This window comes from Procambarus clarkii, chromosome 19 (assembly GCF_040958095.1).
Source record: "Procambarus clarkii isolate CNS0578487 chromosome 19, FALCON_Pclarkii_2.0, whole genome shotgun sequence".
Taxonomy (NCBI): Eukaryota; Metazoa; Arthropoda; class Malacostraca; order Decapoda; family Cambaridae; genus Procambarus; species Procambarus clarkii.
Window position 1 is genome coordinate 5,827,532 of NC_091168.1, and position 16,478 is coordinate 5,844,009.

General features: G+C 41.2%; 1 protein-coding gene across 1 annotated transcript; it reads right to left on the reverse strand.

Moving 5' to 3' along the window:
• Positions 1-9,172: 9,172 nt before the first annotated feature.
• LOC138366572 (zinc finger protein 436-like) lies at positions 9,173-9,868 on the reverse strand. Its single transcript, XM_069327608.1, has one exon. It carries the CDS (start codon positions 9,866-9,868, stop codon positions 9,173-9,175), a length of 696 nt encoding a protein of 231 aa, XP_069183709.1.
• Between the last annotated feature and the right edge of the window lie 6,610 nt (positions 9,869-16,478).

The window sequence follows — 16,478 nt, forward strand, 5'->3', positions numbered from 1 at the left end:
GGAACTAACATGACGAAGACGCAAAAAGAAACAGAAGGACCGCCAAGAAACTTCATACTGCCGCCGAGAAGAAGCCCTCAGGTGGTACACCAACAAGGAGGCCACCTGATCACCATAGAGATGATGATAGACTCGAGTCAAAAAACCCATACGCGAAGACTCGAGGAGAAGATCGAACCAGCCACGTGACGTACCGATCCTATCTGCTGAAAGAGGCGGAGCCGCGGGAAAACCCTCGGGTTCGGACACCAAGCAACCAGCGCCTGAAACCAAGGCTGGGCCGGCCACCAAGGGGCCAGAAGGACAACTCTCCCTTGGTAAGTCTCTAAGCGAGTCACGACCTGGAGCAACAGCCGAACTGGGGGAAAGAGGTACAGGAACCCCCACCTCGACCAGTCTAGCCGAAAGGCGTCGACCCCCACGGCCTCGCAATCGGGGAAGGGCGCCGCATAAACGGGAAGACGCCGCGACCACGCCGACGCGAAGAAGTCCACCTCGGGGCGTCCGAACGTCTGGCAAAGCCAATGGAAGGACTCGTCGTCGACCGTCCACTCCGTGGAGAGGGGAACAAAGCGAGACAGGGCGTCGGCCAAGACGTTGGACACGCCCTGTGTGTGAACCGCCAGGAGAGCCAAACCCCGAGAACTCAGCAGACGAGTCACCCGAAGCGACCAACCCCAAAGAGACAAGGACCGCATCGAACCCCCGCGGTTCAGGCAATTAACCACCGGAGAGCAGTCCGAATGGAGCCGAATCGCCGATCCACGGGCCACCCGAATCCTCCCCAGAGCAAACCACACTGCCGCGAACTCCCGCACCGTGCTGTGAGCTCGACGGAAGAACGGATCCCAACGCCCCTGGCTGGCCTGGTGAGCACTGGTCACAAAACCCCAGCCGAGAGACGATGCATTCGTGTACACATCGAGCGAGGGGTCGGGTAGGCGCCAAGGCACTGAACCCTGAAAAACCCAAAGAGGAAGCCGGTGACGCAGCAGCCGACGCAAGGCCCCCGGGGGTCGAACTCTGCGATCGCGAGAGAGGCGGAAGGGGGGACCCCGAAGGAACCAGAACAGCCGTCGAAGCCAAACCCAACCCGGCGGGTAGACCACCATCGCGAAGTTTAGGCTCCCGCACAGCCCCTCGAGCAACCGCCGGGTGACCCGAGGGCCCTCCAGAAACAGACGAAGGTGGGACCGCAGCCGCAGGAGAGACTCCGGAGGGAGAGACAAGGAGGCGGTTCGAGAGTCCCAAACGAGACCCAGCCAAGTCCGAACCTGAGAGGGAACCAGATGGGAATTCCTCCAGTTCACCAAGAACCCGAACCCGGCGAGCTGGAAAAGAACCAAATCCCTGGCTAGCAAGCAAGCTGACCGGCTGGGAGCCCAAACCAGCCAGTCATCGAGGTAGGCCAACACCCGAACACCTAGGAGACGCAAACGAGCCACCACAACCCGTGTAAGGCGCATGAACACGCGAGGTGCCAGGTTCAACCCGAACGGGAGACAATGAAAGCGGTAACTCAGACGCCCCACAACAAAATCGAGCCAGTCCCTGAACCGTGGATGAATCGGGACATGCTAATAAGCGTCCCGGAGGTTCAGGGACACCATCCAAGCGCCCGGCTCCAAGAGGAGCTGAACTTGAGACAGCGTAGTCATCCGAAAGGAGGGGCAATAAACCCAGGGGTTCACACGGGACAAGTTCAGAATGAACCGCAGGTCAGCGCAGTCCCATTTCGGAACTGGAAACGCCCAAGCGTACCCACTCCAAGACGACTCGACAGAGCGCAGGGGAAGAAACCTGCCCTGCCAGCCCCGACCCCCCCAAGGGGGACAGGGCCACCCAACGCCACCACAGGCCGCGGACATGACCCGAAAGGCCCACGAATCGTGGGACCAGGCGCAGGCGAACAGTGCAAGCCGGCCCCCCATCCCCCTGTCAATGGGGCAAACCGCGAAAGGGCTGGCGACCCTTACGAGACCCAGAACCCTGCTCCACAGCTCCAGGAGGGAAAAGAACCGCAAGGCTGAAGCCAAAAGGCCTCGGGCGTGCAAGTCCTCCACAACGAGCGCCGCCGAAAGGGTGGGAACCTGCACATGGAGCTGAATAATGCCCACATCGCGGGGAAGGGCAGGGGCAAACAAGCACTCATTCAGGTACTCCAGCTCGCCCCCCAGGAAAACCTGAAGCACCGTGGAAGCTTCCCGCCACTCCAGCGTGCGTGAACGACAGAAGGAATGCCAGGAATCCAGAACAAACAAGGGGCAGTCTGCTAGCCAGGACGACTCCGGAACCTCGTAACGGAGCCAGAAAGGGAACGAAGTTCCAAACCTGAATTCGGACGGATCCATTTCCGAGGCATATTCCGGGTCACGCAGGAGGTAAGCTGCAAAGGCCACTCGCACCACACCAGGTTGGATGTGATAAGCTGAAAACCTCCGGAAGGACGGAACCGACGTACCTGGGGGAACACGGAACTGAACCCGGGGAGGGGCCGACACCAAATCCAACTCGTACGCAGAGGGGGGAAAAGAAAACCCCACTCCTTGTAACAATAAGCCCCACTCAGAGGGAAGAAAAACCAAGGCGGGGTCCAGCGGGGCCCAAGGCCCCCAAGTCAGCCTCGAGGTCCTTCACCACAGGACCCGAGGCCGAGTCCTCTCCCCAAGCCCCGACCCCACAAGACAAGGACGGAGCAGCCGGAAAAGCTGACGGAAGGGGGGCCCACTGGTCAGACCCAGAGGCTTTGGCTGGGAGACAAGACTCGAATACCTCTGCCGCCCCCCCCCCCGGAAGGGGCACCCCCCGAAGCTGCCCGAGTCTCAAGATCAAGTAACCCCTGCTCCGACCCCGAAACCCTCAGATGCTTCGGGGCCGGAAGCAGGGGGAGGGGGGGGGCCAGAACGAACAGAAGGGGAAGGACGAGGAGGTGCGGACTGAACCAGGATCGAAGCGACCCCCACCCCCAAGTCTGGGTCTCGAAAAGCAAAGCAGGGCAGCCCCGGGGCATCCGGGTGAGCAACCAACCGAGCGCGTTCCAACAGACGAAACCTAGACTGCAATGCACGCGCCGCCTGTACCCGAAGAGAATCATCAGAGGATTGGGTAAATTGAGTCACAAGCAAAGCAGCAACACTCACAGGACTCAGGGTAGAAAGTATCACCGACCCAACAGGCAGCGTGGCAGAGGCAAAAACAATTAGGGTCACCCCTGAGACAAGGGGACCGAGCAACCCTCAAACTCGCACACAGCGAGTGGGGACTCCGGGGTCACATCCATTGAACCCACGCGCCCCCTAGGGGATTCCCAGGGTCCTGAGCGTTTACTTTAGGAGGACTCGCGCTCAGCTAGTCCCAGGCAGGGTGCTGCAAACCGGCCCCCAAAACTACCAAGCAAACTTCTATAGCTAAACCCCAGGGACGTGTACACTCACGGGGACCTAGCAGGGGCCGCCACCGAGGAGAACAGTAGAAGGGCAAAAACAAACTGAATAAAATGACAGAACCCCCCACCAGGCAAAAAGAAAAAGAAAATCAAAACCCCGCAAGAGGACAGTGAACCCCAAGGAACAGAGCCGGCCGCTATGTCGGGAATACAAGCTGTGCATCACCCTGCGCCCCTACCAGTGCAAACTGCCTCTTACCTACCGGTAACAAGGGAGAACAGAACACCCAAGAGCCCAACAGGCGGCTGAAAAACCGAAAGGTAAAACGGACCAGCAGAGGCAGACCCTGAGGAGCCTGTGGAAGGTCGCCCCAAACCCGAAGGGTAGTACTTACAGGGCACCTAGGGAAGGCAGTCCTAGGCGCATGCAGCCCGAGTACTGAAGATAACTCCTGGCTCTCGCACCCACAAAACAAACACCACACGCAAAGCACAGTGCAGTAGCGACACCGGAGCCAGAGCAAACGACCATCGCCTATAGCATCAGCCTCAAGAACTGAGGTGTGGGTAGCCGGCGTGGAAGGTCTGGGGCTCCCCCTTCCCCCTCCCGGAGAGGGGGGAGCTGCGCAGACAGCGGCGCGGTGGGGTGTGACGTCACACTAGTTTGCTTGTTTTCTGTTGGGGAGTTCTATCCACTACTTCGGCTTTTGGTAGCAATTTTAACCACAATAGAGGTTTGTTTTGAGGCGCTTACCTTTCTGGGTGCCTGTTCCGGTTGATGGCAGACATAGAATGCTTCCAACCACACGGGGGCTTTTATAGGCCATTGCTCCTCTTGCCTCTCTGAGGGGGCCCGGTTCTGGCCGTGGTCCCCGGTAGGCCTAAGAACTCCATACACATGACTGATGCCAAAGTCTGACATTAGCATATCAGCCTGGGATAGCTCCGGGGAGCCGACGGGGCTCCCCCCAGAAAATGTGTGTACAAAGAACATAGTAATGTATAGTTGTAGGCACAGGAGTTAACACAATCTATGAAGCCATTATTACGCAAAACGTTTCAGGTAAAAACATACAATAAACAGACAAAAAATCTAACTAAATAGGTGAGGGAGTAAAACACTTAAAACTAAGGGAGAAGTAAGCTAACAAAATTAGAACGGTAATGGAAAGTAACAAATGAATGCAAAAAAGCCAACACTTAAGGACGACAGGCATAGATTATTACAAAATGGAGTCAGTACTTGTAGCAATAGTACAGTAGTTTATTTTAATTAACAACCGAATGGAAAAACAATGTTTAGATTACAAAAGCACATGGACTCTTTCTCATAGCATTTTGTTTGGAACATTACAGAACATGAGTAATAGCGACACCTTGGCTTATGAATGACCCTATTTACAAACTTTTTGGATTATGAGCCTAATTTCTTCGTAAAATTTGAATCGGGTTACGCGCTTTGCTTCAGGTACAGTAGTTTGCTGATACGCATATGGGCGACCTAGAGCGTGGTTTCTGGTGGCACGGTCACCCATGCTTCAGTTTACCAATGCCTCCCGTTTAGTGACAATTGCCCTTGAATTTTTTGTAAAGAATTTAATTGTTTTTGGCTTTTTGAGGTTTTTAACATAAAATTGTTATATATCAAGCCATGGGTCCAAAGAAAGTCAGTGGTAAGGTTCAACCTAAGAAAACACATGAGAAGATGACCATAGAGCAAAAACAAGAGATCATTCATAAATAAGAAAATGGTACATGGGTTGGTGAACTAGGATGGCAGTACAGGTACAACAAATTTTCAGGGGAGGAGGCAGCAGTAGAAGATGTACCTTTCTCATTAATTAAGAAAATGTGTGCAGTATGGGAAGAACTGCAAAGTTTTCCTGAAAAGACTCACCCAGATACAGCTTTAGCAGGCCATTGCATTGACCTCATTAATGACAGTGAGATGTCTCACTACAGATAAGTGTTAAAATGTAGGGAAAAACAAATGTTTTAGACTCTTAATAAGACAAGCAAGCAGTGAGCCACAACTAGTTCCTAGTGGAATGCCTGTAAAATGTAGGAGAGTACCCAAGAGAAGTCATCAGTGCCTGATGATATAATGGATGGGGACGGCCCTTCCAAACACTAACACCTTCCCCCCCCTCAACCTCACCGTCTTCCATACGCCAACAAGAGTCATCAATGAAAGAAAGTTAAAACTTGTACATTCTACAGTACTAAATATTTGTGTTATTTGGTATGAAATTTATTTTGAAGTTAATATTTCTGAGAGTGTGGAATGGATTAATTCAATTTACATAACATTTCTTATGGGAAAATTCGTTTCGGGCTGTGAATTTTCGGGTTTTAAGCCGTCTCTGGGATTGGATTAAATTCGTAAACAGAGGAGCCACTGTATAGTAATTAAGGTCAATGGGGCCAACATTAAAAATGAATCAGGAGCATAAGGGACATAAGTAAACACTTTAACAAAGAAATGCAAGAAATTAGACGACAATAAATGCAGAAAGTACATAATACTCAGTAAATACAAATTTAAGTTAGGAGTAACATAAAAAAAACCTTAATACAAGGGAAAATGTGAGTGAAACTAGTTATATTGGTTATAGAAACTAGTTATATATACAGTGGCACCCCAACTTACGATTGCCCCGACTTAAGATAATTTTGAGTTACGATGTAAATTTGGTCGAAAAATGCGACTCGACTTACTATAGTGTCGTCGACTAACAATATTTGTTGGTAGACATTTGGGTCGACCGAGCGCGTGGTTCCCGGTCACGCGGGCCAACCTGCCTAAGTTTACTAGAGCTGCCCACTTAGTGACGATCACCCTTATAAGAAATTCAGTTTTTGTGGTGATTATTTGTTTTTTGAACATAACATTGATTATTATATATTATGCCATGGGTCCCAAAAAAGTCAGTGGTAAGGTTCAACCTAAGAAAATAGTTGAGAGTTGAGGCAGTAGAGGATATCCCTTCCTCATTAAGAAAATGTGTGAAGTATGGGAAGAACTGCAAAGTTTTGTTTAAAAAACTCACCCAGATAAAGCTGTAGCAGGCCGTTGCATTGACCTTTTAAATGACAATGTGATGTCTTACTGCAGGCAAGTGTTAAAATGTAGGGAAAACAAGTGTTTTTAGAAAGATTCTTAGTAAGACAAGCAAGCAGTGAGCCACAAGCAGGTCCTACTGGTATGCAGGCAAAACATGCCAGAGAGTGTATCCCAGAAAGGTCATCACTGCCTGATGTTATAATGGAAGGGGACTCACCATCCAAACAGTAACACCTCTCCTCCTCCCCCCCCTCATCACCATCTTCCATACGCCATCAAGAGTTTTCCATAAAGGTAAGATAAACATATGTACTGTATTGTAGTTAGAGAACAAAATTGTATTCAGTATAAAATGTATTTGCAAGTTAATATTTTGGAGGGTAGGGAACAGATTAATTCAATTCCCTTTATTTCTTATGGGAAAAATTACTTCCCTTACGATATTTCGACTTACGATCCATCTCTGGGAACGGATTACCATCGTAAGTCGAGGCCCCACTGTATTAATTATATGGTATTGATTATAAGGTAATAATTACATAAGTAAATATTTCTTAGTCTCTCTCAAACTGGTTGGGGAACAAACAGCTTTTAATTACATTTGGGAGGTTATTTCACAATTTGGGACCCTTGATTTACATTGCCTTTCTGCTTTTGTTGAGCCTCACTCTGGGAACATCAGAGATATTTGTTTGTCGTGTGGTGACCGAGTTCCATTATAGCCTTCTAGCAAGCGCATAAGGTCAGGATTGACACTGCAATTCAGAGTTCTATAGATATAGAGAACACTTGAGAGTATGTGCAGATGCTGGATATTTAACATATTCAAGGATTTCAGTAAGGGAGCAGAGAATTTGTCTGGGACTGGAATTTGTGTTTATTATAATTGCTGATTTTTGTTGAGTAATTAGGGGTTGGAGGTAATTAAGGGTGGTGGATTCCCATGCACAAACATCATGGACTAGATATGGATAAATGAGTGAATACAGAGTAACTAGGGCAGGGCAAGGACAATAGTATCTGAATTTGGAGAAAATGCCTATTGTTTTAGAAACCTTTTTAGGTTTAAAAGTTTATCATCTTGTATATGGCAATAGAAATTTAGTTTGTTGTCAATGTGAACACCAAGGAACTTCCCATTTACTCTAATCATAGGTTGGGTATTGTTAATTCTTAGATCAATTTGATTGTTGGACTTGTTAAAATGTAAATGTCTTGTCGATGTTAAGGGTAAGATTGATAGCAGTCAACCACAGATAGACTTGATTAACTTCAGTATTCACCATGTCACTTAGAATAAATGGATTAGCATGTGAGAAAATGAAGGTTGTATCATCAGCAAATAGAAGTGGCTTCAAATGTTGTGTGGTATTTGGAAGATCATTGATAGTGTATATATGAGAAAGAGGAGTGGACAAAGCATACTATCCTGTGGAATGCCAATGTTAATTGGGAGAGTATGAGAAGTAGCATTGTTCACTGAAAAATACTGCTGCTTGTCATTGAAGTTAGATTGCAAGTACTGGAGGGAGTGACCTCTGACTCCATGGTGTTGGAGTTTAAGGTTATTAACAGTGTCAAAAGCCTTACATAGACCAATAAATTAATAGAATTGCCAGTAAGGCTAACAGAATTTCAGTAAGGTTAATATATATATATATATATATATATATATATATATATATATATATATATATATATATATATATATATATATATATATATATATATATATATATATATATATATAATATATATATATATATATATATATAGCCTAACAGCTAAAGTTAGGCTAAAGAAGTATAAATTTCTGATTCGGTTATAAATGTCAGTTTGGCTACTTTAAATTCTGAACTGATTTATATTTCTCATCAATAGTAAAAACTCATAAACAGGTCTAAACGAAAATTTAAAAATGGGCAATAACTGGAGTAAGATTGTGGTGAGATTCTAATTCTTTGATTGCTGAAAATATATATTTTACCTGCCAATAAAATGGTCCCATCTTGAGTACATCTCAAACTGTTTTCAACACCCAGCATCAATGTTAAGTAATATTACAAAATATGTCCATAACTTAGCTACAGAGATTATATTATATTTTAAATTTCTGCAGGGAACAAAAATAGAAAGCACATTATTATTCAAATAAATATGAAGGAAAAGCACACATTCAAAACCTTGTTTCATCTTTGTTAAAATAAATAATCTTTTATTTATGAAAAATTTTGATACCATTTCTAGTACTTGCTTGGTCTATGAGGAGCATCTATCATAAAATAACAAAATCATAAAATGCCTTTAGATCTTTATCTTTCATGACAAAGCTTATTTCTCAAATAAAATAAAATAACCTCTGTAGGACATCCAACTGTCATGGTGATAGAGCACCATTTTCACGATGAATCTTACTTTCCAATTTATATATAAATAAATAAATAATAAATAAATGTTTATTTAGGTAAGGTACATACATACAAGAAATTTTTACAAAGATTGGTTGACTTATAGGTAGAGCTAGTACATACAATGCCTAAAGCCACTATTACGCAAAGCGTTTCGGGCATTAATATGTGATTAAAGGCATCTTAATGTACTAATATATTTTTATACTGCAACATTCTCTGAATCATCTCTCACACTCAAAGTGTTAAGCCTGTCACCTGAATGAATCCTCTTATGCCTCTTCATATGTCCAATATGCTGAATCTCTTCCCATATTATGGACATATCTTAGGTTTATCACCCAAATGCACTAACATGTGCTGTATTATATCTTCACGTTTCTTAAATTTTCTACCACACTCGGCACATTCAAAAGGTTTTTCATCTGTATGCACCATTCTGTGCCTCCTCATACTTCCAAGCTTGCTGAATCTCTTCCCACACTCTGGACACTCGTGAGGTTGATTACCTGAATGCACTAACATGTGAGTTTTCACATGGCCAATACGACTGAATCTCTTTCCACACTCCGGACACTCATGAGGTCGATCACCCGAATGTACTAACATGTGAGTCTTCACATGTCCAATACGACTGAATCTCTTTCCACACTGTGGACACTCGTGAGGTCGATCACCCGAATGCACTAACATGTGAGTCTTGACGTGTTCAATACGACTGAATCTCTTTCCACACTCTGGACATTCGTGTGGTAGTTCACCTGAATGCACTAACATATGAGTCTTCATATTTCCAAGCTGACTAAATCTCTTTGCACACACTGGACACTCATGAGGGCGATCACCCGAATGCACTAGCATGTGAGTATTCACATGTCCAATGCGACTGAATCTCTTTCCACACTCTGGACATTCATGGGGTCGATCACCGGAATGCACTAACATGTGAATATTCACATGTCCAATACGGCTGAATATCTTCCCACACTCAGGACACTGGTGAGTTTTCATCTTTATGAGAAGTGCAATATGTGTAAAGGTTTTCCTCTCTTTGGATGACTGCACGAGTGATGTTGGGAGACACGTCAGTCTCCGAACAAGGCAAGGCTTGAGCGTTGTTTCTTTGAGATAGAACTAATGTGTGCACATGACAGTATATGCTGGTGCTTCTTCTTAAAATAGATATAGATTGTGTGAAAGTTTTCTCTTCAGGATGACTGTATAGAGAGGTGATGTTACGTAGTGTCACGGTGGAGCGTCAATGTTGACAGTTAAGTAAGACTTGAGTGTTGTTTCTTAGATTTAGACTTGATGTTAGCACTTGGCGGCCAGAGGTGGTGCTTCTTCTTTATGTTAGACGCAGTTTGTGTGAAGGTTTCCCTTAACGCTGATGTGTGGCAACTCACCCCTTTGTGTTATTGATTGTTGTAAAGTGTAATGGCGGCGGACGCTTTAACTCCCGTGTCTACTACAGACTATTTTCTTCAGAAAGCAGTGTGTGTGGGTAAACTATAGTATATTTGGGTAAGTTTTAAATTAATTGTGTCCTTAATTTGCACTTTAATTGTCGAGATCAGGATTCTTGTTAGATTTACCAATGTTCTAAAATTCACTGATGAAACTTATAACACGATTACTCAAGCAATTATTAACCAGACTTAATAGTGCTTAACCTGACTGAGTTATTAACTTTTGATTTATTATTTTTTTTTTTTCTGAGATATATACAAGAGTTGTTACATTCTTGTACAGCCACTAGTACGCGTAGCGTTTGGCAAGTCCTTAATCCTATGGTCCCTGGAATACGATCCCCTGCCGCGAAGAATCGTTTTTTCATCCAAGTACACATTTTACTGTTGCGTTAAACAGAGGCTACAGTTAAGGAATTGCGCCCAGTAAATCCTCCCCGGCCAGGATACGAACCCATGACATAGCACTCGCGGAACGCCAGGCGAGTGTCTTACCACTACACCACGGAGACTGCACATATATATATATATATATATATATATATATATATATATATATATATATATATATATATATATATATATATATATATATATATATATATATATATATATATATATATATATATATATATATATATATATATATATATATATATATATATATATATATATATATATATATATATATATATATATATATATATATATATATATATATATATATATATATATATATATATATATATATATATATATATATATATATATATATATATATATATATATATATATATATATATATATATATATATATATATATATATATATATATATATATATATATATATATATATATATTTATATATATATATATATATATATATATATATATATATATATATATATATATATATATATATATATATATAATATATATATATATATATATATATATATAATATATATATATATATATATATATATATATATATATATATATATATATATATATAAATATATATATATATATATGTCGTACCTAGTAGCCAGAACTCACTTCTCAGCTAAGGAATTGCGCCCAGTAAATCCTCCCCGGCCAGGATACGAACCCATGACATAGCGCTCGCGGAACGCCAGGCGAGTGTCTTACCACTACACCACGGAGACTGCAAATATATATATATATATATATATATATATATATATATATATATATATATATATATATATATATATATATATATATATATATATATATATATATATATATATATATATATATATATATATAAATATATATATATATATATATATATATATATATGTCGTACCTAGTAGCCAGAACTCACTTCTCAGCCTACTATGCAAGGCCCGATTTGCCTAATAAGCCAAGTTTTCCTGAATTAATATATTTTCTCTAATTTTTTTCTTATGAAATGATAAAGCTACCCATTTCATTATGTATGAGGTCATTTTTTTTATAGGAGTTCAAATTAACGTAGATATATGCCCGAACCTAACCAACCCTACCTAACCTAACCTAACCTATCTTTATAGATTAGGTTAGGTTAGGTAGCCGAAAAAGTTAGGTTAGGTTAGGTTAGGTAGGTTAGGTAGTCAAAAAATAATTAATTCATGAAAACTTGGCTTATTAGGCAAATCGGGCCTTGCATAGTAGGCTGAGAAGTGCGTTCTGGCTACTAGGTACGACATATATATATATATATATATATATATATATATATATATATATATATATATATATATATATATATATATATATATATATATATATATATATATATATATTTGTATATATATATATATATATATATATATATATATATATATATATATATATATATATATATATATATATATATATATATATATATATACAAAGAATAAAGGAACCTTCCATCATTTATTTATTTATTTATTTATATATATACAAGAAGGTACATTGGGTTTGTGAGAATACATTGGATAGTACAGTATTTACATTCTTGTAAAGCCACTAGTACGCGCAGCGTTTCTGGCAGGTCCTTAATCTAGCAGATAATTTTAAGTAGGTAATTTCTATCAGAATTGATAAATGATAAAGATACATTGTAAGAGAAAAATGAGATGAGAGAGCTAAGTAAGTATATTAAAGCACATTGTTATATTAAAGCTCTGATTGATTACATTGACAGCTTGATTAGTAATTTAAACAAGATTAATAGACACCATACAGCAGATTGACAGCACATATAAGACAGCAATGATCACAATGGTAAAGATGTTCAGATTGGGTACATAAAGATTGGGAGACTGGGTAGCAAAAGATGCAGATAAACAAGATTTATAAACACCATGCAGCAGATTGGCAGCACATATAAGAAAACAGCAATGATCACAATGGTAAAGATGTTCAAATTGGGAACATAAAGGTTGGGAGATTGGGTAGCAATTGATACAGTGCAATTTTAAGGCAAAAAGTGAAAAACTATGAAGATGAAATTAGGTACTTTTTAGTATTGATTTTGAATGATGTAAAAGTTGGACAGCTTTTCAATTCAGTGGGGAGTGAGTTCCATAAACTGGGTCCCTTTATTTGCATAGAGTGTTTACACAGATTAAGTTTAACTCAGGGGATATCAAAGAGATATTTATTTCTGGTGTGGTGATAATGGGTCCTATTACATCTGTCCAGGAAGAGTTTCAGACAAGGATTTGCATTTAAGAACAGGGTTTTGTAAATGTAGTTGACACAAGAGAATTTGTGGAGTGAGATTATGTTTAGCATGTTTAGGGAGTTAAACAAGGGGGCTGTGTGTTGTCTGAAAGCAGAATTTGATATTATTCTGATAGCAGATTTTTGCTGGGTGATGATGGACTTGAGGTGGTTTGCAGTAGTTGAACCCCATGCACAGATACCATAGTTGAGATAGGGATAGATTAGTGCATAATATAGAGAGATGAGAGCAGAGTTAGGTACATAATATCTAATTTTGGAGAGTATACCAACTGTTTTAGAGACTTTCTTAGTTATGTGTTGTATGTGGGTACTGAAGTTGAGTCTCTTGTCTAGGAATAGGCCAAGAAACTTTCCATCATTTTTATTGCTAATGTTTACATTGTCAATCTGAAGCTGAATTGAATTTTGTAGATTTGCTACCAAATAGGATGTAGTAGGTCTTTTCTATTTATTTATTTATTTATGCATATACAAGAATGTACATAAGGAATGTGAGGATACAAATATGGTAATTACAGTCTTGTAAAGCCACTAGCACGCGCAGCGTTTCGGGCAGGTCCTTAATCTGACCTTAATCTGACCAGGTCCTTAATCGGGCAGGTCCTTAAGAAAGAAAGGCAGTTAGAACAGAAAGCAATTCAGGAAATAAAGAAAAATCCAAAATATTTCTTCTCATATGCGAAATCAAAAGCAAAAACCACTGCCAGTATTGGACCTATTCGTACAAGTGAAGGTTCATACACGGAGGATGACAAAGAAATTAGTGAAATCCTAAAAAAGCAGTATGAGGACATGTTTAGCACTCCAATAAACAACATGAAGGTGGAAGATCCAGACATTTTCTTTATGCGGGATATTCAAACCCCGGTAAATATAACTGATATAAACACGAGCGCACTAAATTTTGAAAAAGAAATTGAAAACATGCCCATGCACTCGGCCCCAGGTCCAGACTCATGGAATTCAATATTTATAAAGAAATGCAAAGTGCCGGTAGCACAGGCACTCAGTATAGTGTGGAGGAAGAGCTTGGACACGGGGGAGATACCAGATGCACTTAAAGTAGCAGACATAGCCCCTCTACACAAGGGAGGGAGCAAAGCATTGGCAAAAAATTATAGACCAGTTGCACTAACATCGCACATCATAAAAGTATTTGAGAGAGTGATTAGGAGTCAGGTCACCAATTTCATGGAGACCAATGACCTTCATAACCCAGGCCAACATGGATTTCGAGCGGGAAGATCGTGCCTCTCACAGCTACTTGAGCACTACGACAAAGTCACTGAGGCATTAGAAGAGAAACAGAATGCTGATGTGATATACACGGACTTCGCAAAGGCCTTCGATAAATGTGACCATGGCGTGATAGCACACAAAATGAAGTCAATGGGAATAACCGGTAAAGTAGGACGCTGGATACTCAGTTTTCTGTCAAACAGGACTCAGCGAGTAACTGTCAACCATATAAAATCTAGTCCAAGTGCAGTGAAAAGCTCTGTACCTCAGGGTACAGTCCTTGCACCACTGCTTTTCTTTATTCTCATATCAGATATAGACAAAAATACAAGTCACAGCTTCGTATCATCCTTTGCAGATGACACAAAAATCAGTATGAAAATTACCTCGGCTGAGGACATTGAAAAACTTCAAGCTGATATTAATAAAGTTTTCGACTGGGCATCAGAAAATAACATGATGTTTAACAGTGATAAATTCCAGGTACTCAGGTACGGTAAAAATGAGGACCTTAAACATAATACAGAGTACAAAACACAATCAAATGTACCCATAGTAGGAAAACAGCATGTAAAGGATTTGGGAATAATAATGTCGGACGACCTAACGTTTAAGGAGCATAACCAAGCAAATATTGCGACAGCCAGAAAAATGATAGGATGGATTACGAGAACTTTCAAATCCAGGGATCCCATCACAATGGTTGTACTCTTCAAGGCACTTGTGTTGTCCCGTCTTGAGTACTGCTCAGTACTCACTTCCCCCTTCAAAGCAGGAGAGATTGCTGAAATAGAGGGAATACAGAGAACATATACGGCACGCATAGACGCAATAAAGCACCTAAATTATTGGGATCGTCTCAAAGCCCTCCAAATGTACTCACTAGAAAGAAGACGAGAGAGATATCAAATAATATACACCTGGAAGATACTGGAGGGCCAAGTACCAAATCTACACAGTAAAATAACAACGTACTGGAGTGAACGACATGGAAGAAAATGTAGAATAGAACCAATGAAGAGCAGAGGTGCCAAAGGCACAATCAGAGAACACTGTATAAACATCAGAGGTCCGCGGTTGTTCAACGTCCTCCCAGCAAGCATAAGAAATATTGCCGGAACAACCGTGGACATTTTCAAGAGGAAACTAGATTTATTCCTCCAAGGAGTGCCGGACCAACCGGGCTGTGGTGGGTATGTGGGCCTGCGGGCCGCTCCAAGCAACAGCCTGGTGGACCAAACTCTCACAAGTCGAGCCTGGCCTCGGGCCGGGCTTGGGGAGTAGAAGAACTCCCAGAACCCCATCAACCAGGTAATCTAAGAAAATTTTAAGGAGGTAATTACTTGCAAAATTTATAGACAAAAAAATGATAACAGATGTCTATGTTAAGTGTTAGTTTGTTCGCATATATATATATATATATATATATATGCGAACAAGCCTGAATGGTCCCCAGGACCATTTTCTGGGGGTGTAGTTTTCATAACTGTAGTTTTCAGTTATATATATATATATATATATATATATATATATATATATATATATATATATATATATATATATATATATATATATATATATATATATATATACAAAGAATAAAGGAACCTTCCATCATTTATTTATTTATTTATTTATATATATACAAGAAGGTACATTGGGTTTGTGAGAATACATTGGATAGTACAGTAGGATATCATAGATATCATATCGTAGGATAGTATCATAGGCCAAGGAACCTTTCCATCATAGGCCAAGGATAAGCCAAGGAACCTTCTATCATTTTTATTGCTGATGTTAACATTGTCTAGCTGAAGCTGAATTGCATATGTTGATTTGCTTCCAAATAAGATGTAGTAGGTCTTTTCTATGTTTAGTGTGAGTTTGTTAATTGGCATCCATAAGTGGATTTTTTTTTTAATTCATTATTGACAACATTATTCAATGTGTGGGTTGGGGTCTGAGTATATGAGGGTAGTATCGTCAGCAAATAATATGGGTTTAAGAATGTTAGAGACATTAGGCAGATCATTGATGTATATAAGAAATAGGAGAAGTCCTAGGATGCTGCCCTGTGGCACTCTTACGGTTAATGGTAGATCAAAGTGGGAGAGGTTTGTGACGGGTTGTGGTATCGCAGCTATTCTGAACCAAGATGGGAATGGCTCTC